Source organism: Triticum dicoccoides, chromosome 1A (assembly GCF_002162155.2).
Source record: "Triticum dicoccoides isolate Atlit2015 ecotype Zavitan chromosome 1A, WEW_v2.0, whole genome shotgun sequence".
NCBI lineage: Eukaryota > Viridiplantae > Streptophyta > Magnoliopsida > Poales > Poaceae > Triticum > Triticum dicoccoides.
In genome coordinates this window covers 530,953,762-530,969,122 of record NC_041380.1, presented here as the reverse complement: position 1 = coordinate 530,969,122, position 15,361 = coordinate 530,953,762, and the positions used below count along the sequence as shown (strand labels likewise).

At 52.6% G+C, this 15,361-nt stretch overlaps 1 protein-coding gene across 1 annotated transcript; it reads right to left on the bottom strand.

The window, feature by feature from the left end:
• Nucleotides 1–5,744: 5,744 nt before the first annotated feature.
• LOC119286061 (jacalin-related lectin 3-like) lies at nucleotides 5,745–14,790 on the bottom strand. The gene is made up of 10 exons (XM_037565400.1): nucleotides 14,074–14,790; nucleotides 12,507–12,742; nucleotides 12,272–12,412; nucleotides 11,754–12,185; nucleotides 11,397–11,469; nucleotides 8,658–8,731; nucleotides 7,894–8,115; nucleotides 7,330–7,803; nucleotides 6,982–7,215; nucleotides 5,745–6,887 (listed from the first exon to the last, which is right to left on the bottom strand). Exons 1-10 carry the CDS (start codon nucleotides 14,525–14,527, stop codon nucleotides 6,033–6,035), a joined length of 3,195 nt encoding a protein of 1,064 aa, XP_037421297.1. The 5' UTR covers nucleotides 14,528–14,790; the 3' UTR covers nucleotides 5,745–6,032.
• Nucleotides 14,791–15,361: the final 571 nt, after the last annotated feature.

The following is a 15,361-nucleotide window of genomic DNA, read 5'->3' as shown; positions in this document are numbered from 1 at the left end:
TGTTCCATCATTTACTCCCTCTCTCGTTTCTCTCTAAACAGGCCTGACTCAAACACCACATTGCAAATACGCGTGAGGCATAGCGAAAATCATCTGACAACCAACCGCCCAACCTATTTGTCCGGGTTGTCCCCTTCATATCCACTCTCCGAAACCACTAATTGAAATTGAAGAGTACTTGTTACAAAAATCACTCCAATTTCCCTGGTTACAATAAGTGTCGCACATGTAGCGTGTCATTTGTCGTAACCCGGGAATTTTCCTTTTTCATAGATTCATCTATTCAAAATGTTTTATCTCTTAAACCGTGCGTCCAAATCTTAAACCGATTTTACCGTTGGATTTCTCGCGTCGAGATATTCAAAACTAGATCCCATGTTGATATGTTTGACGAACTTTTTTTCATGAAAAAAACAGACGAAAAAACCGAACCGGGAGCACGGGTTTTTTTCCTTTCCGAAAGAGGCACGCCCATGTCTCTCACGAAATCACAATTGTGCCTCTCGCGAAATCAAAACCGTGACTCACGGAAGGGGAAAAAAAAAGAGAAAACGCGTTTTTCCGTTCCCGAGGAGGCACGGCCGTGACTCTCGTGGAAGCACAACGGTGCCTTTTGCGGAAGCAAAATCGTGACTCTCGCGAAAGAAAAAATACCAGAAAACGCGTTTTTTCCTTTCCAAGAGCCACGGCCGTGACTCTCACGAAAGCACAACCATGCCTCTCGCGGAAGCAAAACCGTGACTCTCGCGAAAGAAAAAAAACAGAAAACACGTTTTTTTCGTTTCCAAGAGGCACGGCCGTGACTCTCGCGAAAGCACACCCGTGTCTCTCGCGGAAGCAAAACCGTGACTCTCGCGAAAGAAAAAAGCCAGAAAACGGTTTTTTTGCCGTTCTCGAGAGGCACGGCCATGACTCTCGCGAAAGCAAAAACCGTGTCTCTCACAGAAGCAAAACCGTGACTCTCGCGAAAAGAAAAAAACACGTTTTTTCATGAAAAAAAATTCAATTTTTTTATTGAAAAGCTGAGGAAGACCGGTGGAAATCCAAAACCCAGAAAAAAATCATTTAAAAAGCCGAAAACGCGTGCGGAAAAATAAAAAAAATCTAAAGGGAACGCCTAGAGCGCGACACGTGGCGAATGGCTGATAGCACGCCAAGTGGCGCTGGTCATTGCGAGGCTCCTGAAGGAGCGCTCGTTAACTAGTTGTTCTCTCCACTCCCTATGTGGGTGGGACATGAGATGGTTTCAACGCGGCTGCCACGTCAGATTGGCCCGTGTTGGCCCACTCCGACCCCACAAAAACACACTTAGACCAAATATTAGTCACACTTCCCCGACAGCACTGCTCCAAGTCCTCTGCCCTTCCCTTTGTCGTCGTCAGTCACCACCATGTTCGACTCCACCAGCGGCTCCTCCTCTAAAGCCGACACTGTTGTCGAAGGACGAGCTGCCATCTTCATCGCCATCTGTAAGGTCGATGATGGATAGGGGTGGAAGCTCGATCTCCACACGCCACTCCGGTGGCCTAGCGGCGCTCCCCGGCTCCAGGCCAGGCCACGTAGGCTCGACGCGGTCCACACTCGCACGTATGGATGATAATGGAGCGGAAAGTTTTCGCTTTTCCGGAGGATAAATGAAAACGGAGAGGAAATATGAAAACGAAAATGGAAATTTGCAAAACAGAAATGTAAATGGAATTTTTTGTGCGGAAATGGAAACAAAAACGGACGGTGTTTTCCGGTGGAACAAGCATGGAAACGGAACTTTTCGTTTCCGTAAATATGTAATTTCCGTTTCTACTATAGGCCTATGGCTACTTTGTAGCCCAACTACCAAACAACACACAATGACATAATGAGTAAAATAAGTAGAATGGGTCATTTGAGGACCAACTTTTACTACCACACACATACTCAACTAGACCTTACACGGAACTGTCATGTATTACCAATACTATCCTATGTTGCTATCACAACCATATTATTGTGTAGTCATGTTAACAATTCCATAAATTTGTTTGTTTTTGTCTATATTTCTCTATGATTTAAGGGGGTTTTAAGTTTCGGTCAACAAACCGTTTTGTTTCGTGTCCACCTTGTATTCACTCTGTGTCTGTTTCCGATAGTATTTGTTTCCGTATTCGTTTTCGAGGTTTCTTTCCACTTTTGAACAAAAATATGAAAAAAAATATATGGTAGCACCCAGTTCCGTCCGTTTCCGTGTCGTTTTCATCCCTACTCGCACGGCGGTCTGGTGGGGCTCTTGAAGCTTAGGGATGTCACCTCCGCCCCCTGCTCCCCTCGGTCGGTGTTGGGTGCTGATCCCCACACCTTCAAGCACGCGGCGGTGGCTTCTCGAGCCAAAGGCGTTGGCAGCTCACCGCGCGAGCGCGAGCATGGCTCTTGTAGATCTGTGTCGGTCCCCCTTCCCTTCAACTTCGACGACGAGCTCGCCTCCGGCGTACTGCGCCGGTCCTTGACCACCGCCAAGACGAACACCCGCCGCAATCGCCATAAAAATGTGGAAGCATTAATTGCAGCTAGAACTCAGGGAGTTCGAACGCCCACCGAAGGAGAAAGCTACGGCGGACGCAAAAGCTAGCCACCTCACCAAGTAGCGCGCTCGTGTAGCCCGTTATCTGCTAGAGCTCCCCTCCTCATCCAAGTCCTCCACTGCCTCCAACAACTCCAAATGGCCCTCCGTGCGCCGACATGTATAATACCGCCGCTCTGGAGGCGACACGGAAAGGGCAATGTGAAAAAGGGGTGACTGCTATCTTTGTCTAATCATATATCGGTATCAATGCTATTTGTAGTGGTGAATTATCTGTGTTTCGAACTTGCTATGTCTGGTTGTATGATGATTTTGCTATGCCCAACCGTATCAATAATATGTGTTTAGTTCATCTACGTTGTTTTGATTTACATTGCATGAGGCTGTATGCATTTGGGGTTTGGACATGGGTGGACGCGTCCCCGGTCGTATGGAGAATCAAATTAGCTATGTTCGGTTGGAAATGCTCTTAGAGGGAAGACAATGACGATGGCGACTCAGGCTAAGGCCAACTCCACCGCGCGACCCTATCTTGTCCGGCCCCGTCCGTTTGGGGTAAAACAGACAAAGGAGATGGCCCAACGCGGGACGGCCCCGACCTATCCTGTCCGTTTTGTGTCCGGGCCGACCCATTTCGAGCGCAAACTTGCGTCGGGTTTGGGTCGCGGCGGACACCAAACGGACGCGCGCTCGTCCGCGTCGGGGCCGCATGGCAGGCGGCCACCTACCTCCCACCCGCCCATATCAATGCGCACGAGCGGGCAGCCCCACCTGTCATCCGCACGTCGAACGGTCGCCGTCCTTCTTTAAATGGGAAGCGTGGACGGGTCGTCGTCCACACTGCCCCACGCCTACCCGCGGCCTCCTCGAAACCCGATAGCGGCGACCATGTCCCAAACCCTAGCCAAGAACTCGACGGCCGGCCGCCCGCAGCCATGGGGCTATGAAACTACGGCCGCAAAGGCAGGCACGACCGCGAGGCTGGCTCCTCGTCGGGACGCCGCCGCGGCTCGGCGAAGAAGGAGGAGACGTCGTTGCCATCGCCACCACGCTGGGCCCCCGCGCCGCCCGCGTTCTCCATCGCGCCCACGTCCGCCGGCGCGCGCGACTGGCATTACGTCCGCGCGTCGGTGTGCCGCCGTTATTGGGAGATGAGGACGCCGCTCCCCTGGAGCGGCGCCCATCTCCCCAATAACTGACATCTGTCCGCCGACCGGGTCCCGATCCCGCCGGTCCCAACGAGCGGCCGTGCGCGCGAAGAGGAGATCGAGCGCCGCCGCCGCCTCCTCCCCGACGACCTCTTCTACGACCCCAGGTACGCCCCCGACTCCGCGCCGTGGGACACCTGGTTTCGTGACGAGCACGACACCAGGCGCGCGTCCTTCTTCGCCGGCACCTCGACGGGGCCGCGGCGGCCACGACAGGGGCGCGCCCAGGAGCGCGGGCGTAGGCGGGTGCGCGGCGTCACGCCCACGCCGTCGCCATCGCCGTCTCCGTCGCCCCCTCCACCTCCTCGCATGTCAGCGGAGGATGAGGCCCGTCTCCTCAAGCGTGTCATGGACGACTCCATGTACACGCACGACGAGCGGCAGTGGGACGGCCTGGAGGAGGCCATGGCCCTCTCTGCCGCCGGGGACATCGCCTTCCCGGAGCTCCAGATGGTGGCCGTGGAGGACGAGAGGAGGGAGGACCCGCCGGGCGCGTTCCAGCAGCTGCTAGGCCAGGGGTGGGGCTGGTCCTGCACTGCTCCGGAGATATCCGCCGGCGTGGGCGTGAACTGGTGCCCCACTCCGTCGCGATCACCGGAGCGGGAGGCCTCGCCACGGGAGGAGGTGGTGCAGGCACCTCCGGCCGTCCAGCCCGCCCCCGTCCACCACGCACCTCCGGCTCACCTGTGGACGCAGCCGGACTACGTCGACCTCGTCAGCGACGACGACGACATCGGCGGCCAGTGAAGACGGCGACGGCCACGGCACCGACGGGTGCGGCAGGAGCGCGCGGGAGGCGGAGGCGTTTTTTATTTTGTTTTATATGTTAATTATGAAAACTGGGCCTTTTAAGTGGCCGTGCAAACTGGGCCGTTTTGTGGTCGTTCCCTATATATGTTTTCTGTTTTTTTTAAATGTTTTTATTTAGTTTTTTTAGTTATTTCATTCTAGTTTTTATATTTGTTTTATTCACGTCCACCCCGGACACGATTTGGGGTGCGGCCGCGCGGTGCGCGCACGCACAACCCATCTGACAAAGACGGACACGGACGAACCTATCGGCGCCCCAAAGGGACAAAATCCGGCCAATCCGGACGTCCGTTTGTGATCGTGCGGTGGAGTTGGCCTAAGAGGGGCACGTTGCAGGGGAGATGAGGGAGAAGAGATGGCTCGGCCATACACTCGGCTTATTGAGTTATTGTATGACGTGCATGTGATGCACGGCAGTCGGCTTCTAGGTGGACACATGTGCCACTTTCTGTTTGGCCCGTAGCTGAACTAGAAGCCAGGCACGTCACTCGGCTTACTCCTTGACCACGTGGCACCATCGTTTCCATCGGCCGGCCACCAGGCACCTTTATATTGCCGAGTGACGTTTATTCCTTGCCGACTCCCTGGCAAATGGATCTCTACTTATTGCCACTTTGTCGAATGGGGTAAACCGAGTCGGTTTTGCTGGGTGTAACATTCGGTAGACTCGTTGTTGAGTTGCATCCAGTCTTTGTTGAATATATCTGATAGTCTTCTTTTGTTTTTCCTATATACTGAGATGCCTCTGCCATTGGATTTCAATCTTAGCGACAGAAAATCACTAAGAGCAACTTTTTTTGGACAACCCACGAATAGGTGACCCGAATTTATAATATCTAAATACGTGATCCTTACTGATTCTGATTATTCCAACATATAGCTCTTCAGATCATCAAATATGCCATATCATCATCCATTAAAACTAATCACTCTGTTCCTAAATATATGTCCTTTTAAAGCTTTTAATATGGACTACATACTGAACAAAATGAGTGAACATATACTCTAAATTATGTCTATATACATTTGTATATAGTTTATACTGAAATCTCTAAAAGGACTTATATTTAGGAACGGAGGGAGTATTTAGTAGCACATGCATACAACAATTTGATTGTTTCATCTTTAGTCACCCAGCTCGTACATGCATATTGTTTGTTCACACACAATTATTTTTGAAAATAATAGCTTTTGATTTAGATCATTTCATTTGTACAAAATGCATCCAAATTTAATTTTTAAAATCCCGAAGCAACGCGCGGGAAAACCATCTAGTTTATTTCATGACTGTTACAAAAAGAAATCTACTCCATCCCTGTAATAATTTTCTAAAAAACGCAAGTCGCAAGAATAATCAACATGCGTCTAGCTACTACTTCCTCCAGTCCAAATTACTAAAACCACGACGAGTAATTTGAAACGAAGAGAGTAGTAGCCACAAGCGCGCCGTCTCGTATCATTCAGAAGAGGTATTTGGATAGCACGTATTTGGGCCCAGCCCGGCGGTCCCCTTGCCAGTGCTGCATGTGCACCCCAATGGCATCCAAGTGCTGCCCGCTCCGGCCGTGGAACCCGACCACCTTCCCCTCGGCCGTCGCCGGCGACGAGAAGTAGGTGCCGACCTCGTCCCCGAACGGGCCGTACCTGCCGCGGTTGCTGACGAAGGTGATGGAGCGCAGCGCGCGGGGCCCCTCGGCCGGGTCGGCGTTGTAGTAGCCGCGCACGCAGGTGAGCACCTCGTGCGGCGCGTCCAGCTTCACCCGGTGCGTGATGTGGCCGGAGGTGCCGTGCCTGGCCGACCACTCCGACCGGTCGCCGCGGTCGTACTGGATCTGGATGGAGCCGATGAGGGCGCCCCGCGTCACGTACACCTGGTTCACGCCGGCGTACACGCCGTCGTCCCACGCCCGGCCCCCCGGCCCGCCCCAGGGACCCGGCCCCGCCGCCGCCGGCTCCTTCACCATGGCCGCGTAGGGCACCTCCTCGTCCACGTCGCCCGGGTCGTAGTCGGACCGCGGAGCCGGCGACGGACTCCTGCTGGCGGCCCGCCTGAGGGAGGACGACGGCACCTTGCCCCGCTGCACGTGCACGCCGATGCCGTCGATGTACCACCCCTCCCGGCCGTGGAACCCCACGACGCGCCCGTCGGCGAAGCTGGTGGAGAAGTATGTGCCGTACTCGTCGCCGTAGGGCCCGTAGCGCCGCCGGTTGGTGTGGAACGTCAGCGACCGCACCGCCGTCGGGCCCATGATGATCGTCGGGCCGTAGTAGCCGGTGATGTGGGTCAGCACCTCCGTCGGGAAGTCGAACGCGATCTGCAGCAAACAAACCACGAGCGCGCGTCAGTCATCCACGCCATGATTGATCGTCTGCCCGGCATGCAGATGAGCCGCAGAGCACGTTGATTACCTTGTCGGGCGGGACGCCGCTGCTGAAGCCGTGCTTGTTGCCCCACACCGCCTGCCCGTGCCGGTCGTACAGCACCTTCATGGAGGTGACCCCCACCGCGCGGGTCAGGTTGATCTGCCACACGCCGGTGTACACGCCGTCGTCGAAGATGGTGCCGCCGCTGCCGCCCCAGGGCCCGTGCGTCTCCGGCCCGCTCATCGCCGCCGCCCTGTACGAGCTAGGGTACGAGACCATCTGCACAACCAAAGCTCACAACTTCACAACACAAAAACTACAGAGCCATCATCACACACACACACACACACACACACACACACACAAAGGGTGCAAAAGCATGTGACACCGCACCTTGTTCATGATCGATCCATCGTGGTAGTCCGGGGACGGATGCGCGTACTGCTGCTTAGGGTAACCGGCGCCGTAGACGGCGTAGCCGTCGGCCCGGTCCCGCACCGCGAGGGCCATGTCGTGCTCAGGCTCATCATCGACCTCGGCGACGGTGTAGCCATGTCTGCTGTACGCCGCCGCCGTCGGGATCTGCGGCGAGGCTGGGTAGCTCGGGGGACTCGGGATCGGAACGTGGACCTGCTTCAGGTAGAAGCCGATGGAGTTGAGGTACGACCCGGACCGTCCATGGAAGCCGATGATCTTGCCGCTGCTCACCGGGAGCGAGAAGGGCGTGCCGTCCTCGGTGCCGAAGGGCCCGTACTTGGAGCGGTTGCTCTGGAACGTCAGCGATCTTATGATGATCGGGCTCCCGCAGACCGATCCGTAGTGGCCGCTCACGGACAGTAGGGTTTCCCCGGGAACATCCAGCTTCACCTGCATCATCAGACATAAGAAGTCTGAATAATACTGTTCAGAAATACTTATGAAACTAAAAATTCTTTACAGAAGCCTGAAATCATTTACCTTGTCTGTTTCAGACCCGTCCTCCGTGCTCCCGTGCGTTTGCGACCAGATCGAGTGCCCTTTGAGGTCATACTGGATTCTTATCGAGTCGACGGCTGCGCCATGGGTGATCATGATCTGGCACACCGTCGAGTACACGCCGTCGTCCCAGGGGTATCCTCCTGTCCCTCCCCAGGGCCCAACCACTATGGGGCTCTTCCCATTGGCGGCGCTCATGATGCTCTGTCAGACAAGGACACCAAGATTTTGGGTTAGAGCATGATCGTTGGATTTGAACGCTAGAAACTACATATCCATGAGGAAAAGAATGTGTTTATATGTCATTGCGTCTGAAATCAAATTGATGTCACGACATTCAGTCAGCAAGCTTTCCATGGACAACAGAAAAGTATCAGCTGTTGATCCGAACAATCTCTAGAGACCCATGGGTTTTTCCTAGAGGCCTACGGTACAACTCAACTTTTTTAAAAAAATTGAAAATGAAAGCCTCAGGGGTTTCAAATGTTCACTCTAATCCTTAACCAAACAACATCTCTGAAGATTTTGTTCGTGCTCAGAATCTAATTTCTCCATTGTTCACACACAGATGTTCTGGAAAGCAAGGAAACTAAACATGCAGACACAAGGTCATGAGCAGAAACAGAGCAGTGTACCATTTCTTCCTCGTGCCAATAGGCTCAAACACTTTGGAGATGGAGGGTTCAAAAACTGTGCCTCCTCTTACTACCACCTTGCCGCTACTGCGTTGTGACTTGTGAGCTTACTGACACACGAAGAAACACCGACCTGCCCAATTTATAGGATCGCCGGAGCAAGAAGGCGAGGCGAAAAGCAGGCACTGTCGCAAGCAGGCAGCCGCGTTTAACGGCTGAGGAGAACTGAAAGCAACCGGGAGAACCGGATTCGCCGGCGTGCTGGAGCCAATTCACGCGAAATGGAGAACAACGCAATCTTTCCACAAAATGGAGAACAACCCAATCTTTTCCCCAGTCTGCCATATATTCTCCTTTCGCCCATCCGCCGTGCCGCGCAGAAATTCGGTAATTGGAGAACTGAGAATTTATTTACCTTTTGTAGCTATTTTCCACGCAAAAATTTGCCTTTCACCTGGCCTTCTGGAATGACTTTTTGGGGTGTGTGGATGAGTAGATGACTTGGGCGAAACAGAAATTCCCTTTGCAGGATTCCCTGTTTGTTCTGCCTTTCGCGGGCGAGCGCATGCTGATCATGTGGTGTTTCTGGTGCGTGTCTTCCTGTTTTTTGAGAGTGATTTTTGATGCGTTTTCTGGTTGACATGGTGGAGAAATTGTCACCCTGTTTGCTGTCTCAAAGTGCACACGAATAAGGAAGGAATTTGGCAGTGTGGTGGACTGGTGGTGATGGCACACGGCACGGCACCAACGGAGAAGAACACGGGTTTGTTTGAGATGGTGGGCTTTGCCGCGGGGGAATGAATCATCGTGAAGCACTTGGCGCGCGTGCTCCGACCGGAGCCGGGCGTGGCCAGGTTGGTCCGTGTGCGGCTCCGGCGCCGGCGCCCATCCCGTCAGGCATCGCAGGTCGCTCGGCTGGGATGGATGGGTGGCTCGCCGCATGCTGCCCCTTTGGACGGTGTATCGAGGTCGGGATTGGGAATATGTTCGCCCGTGCGATGGATGGCCTCTTTTGCCGCCAGCCGTGGGTGAACGCGTTCTTCACTGAGCGTCACCTTCTCGGTTCGGGCGGAGCAAGGTTAACCCAAGAAGCTCCCAAAAAAGATGAACGATGTGACCATGCTAAGATTAACCATAGCAAGTTAACAAAGACCGACCCAAACGGACGGTGTTTTTGTCCGCTTGTTGTTCATTTGGGTCGGCCGCCCACCCGCCGTCCGTCCTCTTTTAGTTTTGGATCGGCAGTGCGCCCAACGGGCCGATCCATTTCATGACCGTGTGCGCTTTAGATCATGCCAGCGGCCATGCCGTCGCCCTGATTTTGGCGCTCCAGCGCGCGGGAGAAAGCGGCCTAGCGCGTGGGAAAGGTTCGCGCGCGGGAGAAAGCGGCCTAGCGCGCGGGAAAGGTTCGCGCGCGCCACGGCCGTCGCTCGTTATAAGAAGGCGCTCCGTCCACACTCTGTCCGCCGCCCACTCGTTTCACCCCCTCTCACTAACCTCGCTGCCTCTGCGCCACCATATCGATCCGCCGCCTGGGCGCTTCGGATTTTCACGGAGTCCGCGAGCGCCGCTCCGGCGCCTTCTCCTTCGAGACCTGTTTTCGCGAGAAACGTCTCATCGTCGGCACCTTCAACACAGTAGAGGAGGCGGCCCACGCGCACGACGCGGCGGCGTGGCGCCTCCTGAGGCCTCGTCGGGATATGAATTTTCCCGACGTGTCGAGCCAGCGGGCGCAGGATTTGGCGCCTCACCCACGGCTTTTCACCGACGAGGATCGTCGTGTCCACTGGAGACGCGCCTCGCCATCGCCGAGATGGACGTGGAAGCCATGGTGGTGTGGCGCAAACGCTTCCCACAGGACATCGTCGACAAGCGCCGGTTCTACAAGCAAAGGAGGTTGGAGAGGGACGCGAGGAGGGCAGAGCAAGCCGCCTATCGGGAGAACAAGCGTTTGCGGAAGCTGGCCGCTCAATTGAAACTGAAGCTACGAGAAACATCGGGTTGAGACTTTGAAGACAAGCAGCATGCTGACGCCTATATTTAGACGTCGGAGAAGGACATTACCGAGGGGCCCGGTGAGGAAAGAGAGCGAGCGCGCGCGCGTTCGTCTTGTGTCCGCGCCGACGTAAATCCGGCTCAAAAATGGGCCGAAAATGGGTCGGCAGGCGGACGCGCGTCCGTTTGGGTCGGCGCGTTGGGCCAATTTTTTTGTCCGCGCCGACCCAAACGGACAGCCACGGACGAAATGGGTCGCCCCATTGAAGTTGCTCTAACCATGGTTGTACAGTTGTTCCGGCCATGTTCAAACATGGTTGCATGAACACAGCCACGAACAGCACGTATCTCTATTTTTGATGCATCGTATCTCTTTATTATTATGTGGGTGGTTCTCTTCACATCTAATACAAGCTGAGTGAAAACGAACCATCTGTGCTGTGTAACCAATATCTGACTCAACCCATCATAGGCTAACCTGACACGTACTATCATAGATAGAATTATACAATACAGTACCAGCTGCGTGATTCACCAATACGCACTACGATCCTGGAGTTCTGGACATCACTTTTCTCTCTGCAAGACAGCCGGCAGCTAGAGACTATGGGAGCATACAAGGCGGCAGACCACTTCAAGAACGCAGCGAACCCCCGCCACTTGTATAAGACCGTGCGTACATGTGTATCTGTCTGGGAGAAAAGGTGATCATGGTCAATGTAAGGGGTTCAGGAGGGGAGGAGCGATCGCATTAACGATGATGATAATGACAGTAGTGCACAAATCGAGTTGGCATGATCTTACCTGTGATCCGTAACTTTTTGTATGTCTATTGATCCAACAGTTCCAGCAAACCATTCCAAGAGGGGACCTTGGAGAAAGCTTGCTTCCTCTTGATTCCCTCTATGCTGGAGAAGTTGCCATTGCCCTGAAGCAGTAGATTCACCAAATGATCAGTCATCATGGTACACAGCCTTTATCCGGTTTCGTATATGTCTACACACGTTGGAAACCTGACTAACTTACAAAGCTATAACACAGTCTGCACATACAAAAACTGAAACGGGATATGAAGAAAAAATAAAGATGGAAGGAAGAGTGATCTATTGCAATTGTCAAGCTTAACCATATCAGGGTTTCAGGCAGGTCAGTTCCTAAATCGCAAACATGACGAAACCTCCAATAAGAATGCATAAAGCCTCTTTTGTTTACCTTCAAGCAACGTCCTCTAGCTGTGTCACATATGGGATAGTCATGGGGGCAACAAGAACGGTTGTCGCTGCAGCAAACTGCATTGTCCAGTTCACAACAGCTCCAGGAAAGGCAGAATCCCAAGGCACGCCATGAGCAACAGCATGTGGATCCTTCAGGGCAGGAGGTAAAAACGCTGCATTTGGTTGGGCCAGGGCCCGGTGAAGGAGGAGGATTCGGGCTTGTTTTTGTCGGGAACGATGCCATCATGTTTATGCCACAGATACCTGACGATGAGCCAGTGTTTCGGTGCATATGCATATAGCCCTTCATTCCCCATCTTTCACCCCAAGAATTTTTCACAATCCAATAATCCTTGCCACCTTCAGAACCATATCCCACAATTAGGACTGCATGATCAAGAGATGTTGGGCATGGACCATCGAAGATACCCTGAATTAAGAAAATAATGGAAGTCAAGTACAAGGTGTGGTAAAAGTGTGTTATATAAGTTGGTGAGAACACATATGCATTCAAACCTGGGAGTATAGCTGAAATGCTCTAGCGCTGCCACATATTCCTACGCTAATAGGTTGCTGGGCAACAGCTTGGAGTAACAAGTCTTCCTTGCTAGGAGGCACCTCCTTGTAGCCATCGATTGTTACCACATGCTTTTTCAGCTGCAAAACAAACAGACAAATTGCATGAATATGACACATCATGTGCCTAAACATGATCAAGGTTGTTATCTACACGGCTGCACCTCCATCTTACTTTGTTCTTGTTGCATGTTCCATCTGCTTCACGAAACGGGTAATCATCCTCCGTGTCAATCCCACCATTTTTAATCACAAACTTATAGGCATAGGTCATGAGCCCACCGCCACAACCAGCATTGTAGGATCTGTCACAATCGATTAGTTCCTGTTCAGAAAGGCTGAGAAGAGAGCCCGTCGTAATCTTGTTTATTCCTTCCATGGCACCTGTAGCTGAGAAGCTCCAACAAGCACCTGAACGACAATCCAGACCACGTTAACCGGAAGTACTGCTGTGGTTTAGTGATAAGGAATGAGGTAGCACCAACTGTTAAAACTGAAAAATACTTCAAGTATCTTGTAACAAGGCCCTTGAATAAAAGGAAACAATACAAATCCAAAGGAGTGACTTCGTGGAAACAGAGATGCATCTTCACTTCTTCAGTATCATTCTTGATCCTAATTTGTAAAAATGCTGACCACACAGTTCTTATATTGCTGTCATATCTAATTACAAATTTCCAGTATAGCCATCGCCCATGGGCAACCTAAGATAACCCCAAACCTACAATTCTGGACTGCTGGAGCCTGGAAGAATAACAAAATTTTCCTGAGATTTTTATTTAAGATGTAATGCACAACTGAACTACATGCTGAAGCAGCACATAGCTACTTCCATGGCAAAAGCTAACAAAAAGAATATAAGCAATTCTCTTGTGTGGGAAGCCCTAAAAAGCAACAGCACCGACAAACCACATAAGGAGTTAGAGGCATAATCCGATCTCTAATTATCTGCTTGCAAAACGATCTTATATTATGGGAATGGGACGGAGGGGGCATCAATCTATTTTTTAAAGTAGTCACTTCAATACCTTGATATCTTTCACATTTTCAAGGACAACAAAGTCTGTGGATCTACAGTTGAGAAGAGTACAAGTGACTACAAACGAGCATAGCTTGGAGAAATTAGTCAGTAAACTTGCAAATTGGGCTGGGAAAAAACTAAACGGATGATAAGTACTTCAGGTAAACATGCTGCTAAATGCCAAGCGCTAACCAATCAATGGGCTACCTAATGAATATGTCAGAGGAAGGTTAGCTTATACTCCCTTCGTTCCAAATTACTTGTCTTAGATTTGTCTAGATACGGAGGTATCTAGCACTAAAATGAGTCTAGATACATCCGTATCTAGACAAATCCAAGACAAGTACTCCCTCCGTTCGGAATTACTTGTCTCGAAAATGGATGTATCTAAAACCAAAACACGTCTAGATACATCCATTTCTGCGACAAGTAATTCCGAACGGAGGGAGTAATTCGGAACGGAGGGAGTATGTGTCAGCTGCTGCTCCCTACCATGGATTCTAGTTCCTAGAATCATTTGCGGCATTAATGCCTCAGTCATTCAGATCTTCAGTATCACTATGATTTTGATGCACTTACGTTTCGTACCACGTCTCGATCTCTAAGTTTTCGCAGTAAAACCCAACAACTACACGAACGACAGCAAAACTCTGACGGAGAAAAACAGAAGAGCTCTGCAATGTGAAGCGTAGAACAAGAGATTCAGAAGCGTGGCGCTCACCGCAGCTGCCCTGGTCCTTGACCTTGGTGACGGCGCCGCTCTGCCTCCAGTCGAGCGCGTCGGGCACGGCGCCCACGCGGCCCTCGAAGCCCCCGTCCGACGAACGCGGCTCCCCGAGCGGGGCCGGGCCGGCGGCGAGGCGCCCGAGGCGCGCGGCGCGGAACTCGTCGTGGGTGAGGTCGGCGAACGCGTTGAGCGCGAGCGTGTACGACGGGGATCCCGCTCCGTTGGCAGCCGCGCCGGCGTTGTGCGCCGCGACGAAGGCCGCGTTGTCCGCGAAGGCCGCGAGCCGCGCCGCGCGCTCCCCGGGCGTCGCGTACGCCTTGCCGTGCTCCGCGCACCACGCCTCGAACTGCGCCTCGTAGGCAGAGGCCGAGAGGCCCTTCTCCCCGCCGACCGAGGCCGAGAGCAGGAGGAGGAGGAGCAGAGGCGGGAGGCAGTGGACGAGGCCCATCTCCGCGGCCCGCTCCGAAGCTCCACCCCACGTCTCGGCTGGCTGCCCCTGGGAATGGAGGATGCTGCTCTGCCTCCCCGGGGTATAAATAGGGGTTTGGGCTCGGTGAGCTCGGAGGCTGGCCGGGGTCGTGGCTCCGGCGAGAGATCAGAGGAGAAGGATGGAGAAGCGAGGAGGAGGAGGGGGAGAAATTTTGGAGATCGGCTGTTGACTGAGAGGGGGCGGAGGGCGTGACGAGGCGAGAGAAACGAGGCGGCTCGGTGATTGGAGGGGGCGGGGCGGATAGGTCCAGGCGCGGTCCACGTGTGCGCGACGTAAATGGCCCGAGATCGGGGCCACGGCCTCGCCACGCTGCACGGCTCTCCCGTTCACCCGTGAAAAATCCGTGTTTTGGGAGTGTTTAGGTGTTCAGACTCATCTGCATCCGGTAAAAAAATTTATAAAAAATACTAAAAAATTACTCTATCCGTTCCTAAATATTTGTCTTTCTGAAGATTTCAACAAGTGACTACATACGGAGCATAATGAGTGAATCTACACTCTAAAATATGTCTATATACATCCGCATGTAGTAGCCATTTGAAATATCTAGAAAGACAAATATTTAGGAACGGAGGGAGTACATGGTAGAAAATTTATCGTGTAAGGGCCGCTCTAATTTTTAGATAATTTGGACATCTGAGTAGCTCTCAGCAAAAAAGACAAATCGGGTCAAAACAATGTGTGAACAGTAAACATTTTTATAGACCCCGAATTTGTCTTTTTTGCCGAGAGCTGCTCATATGTCCAAATAATTTCAAATTGGAGCGGACCTCACACATCAAATTATCTATC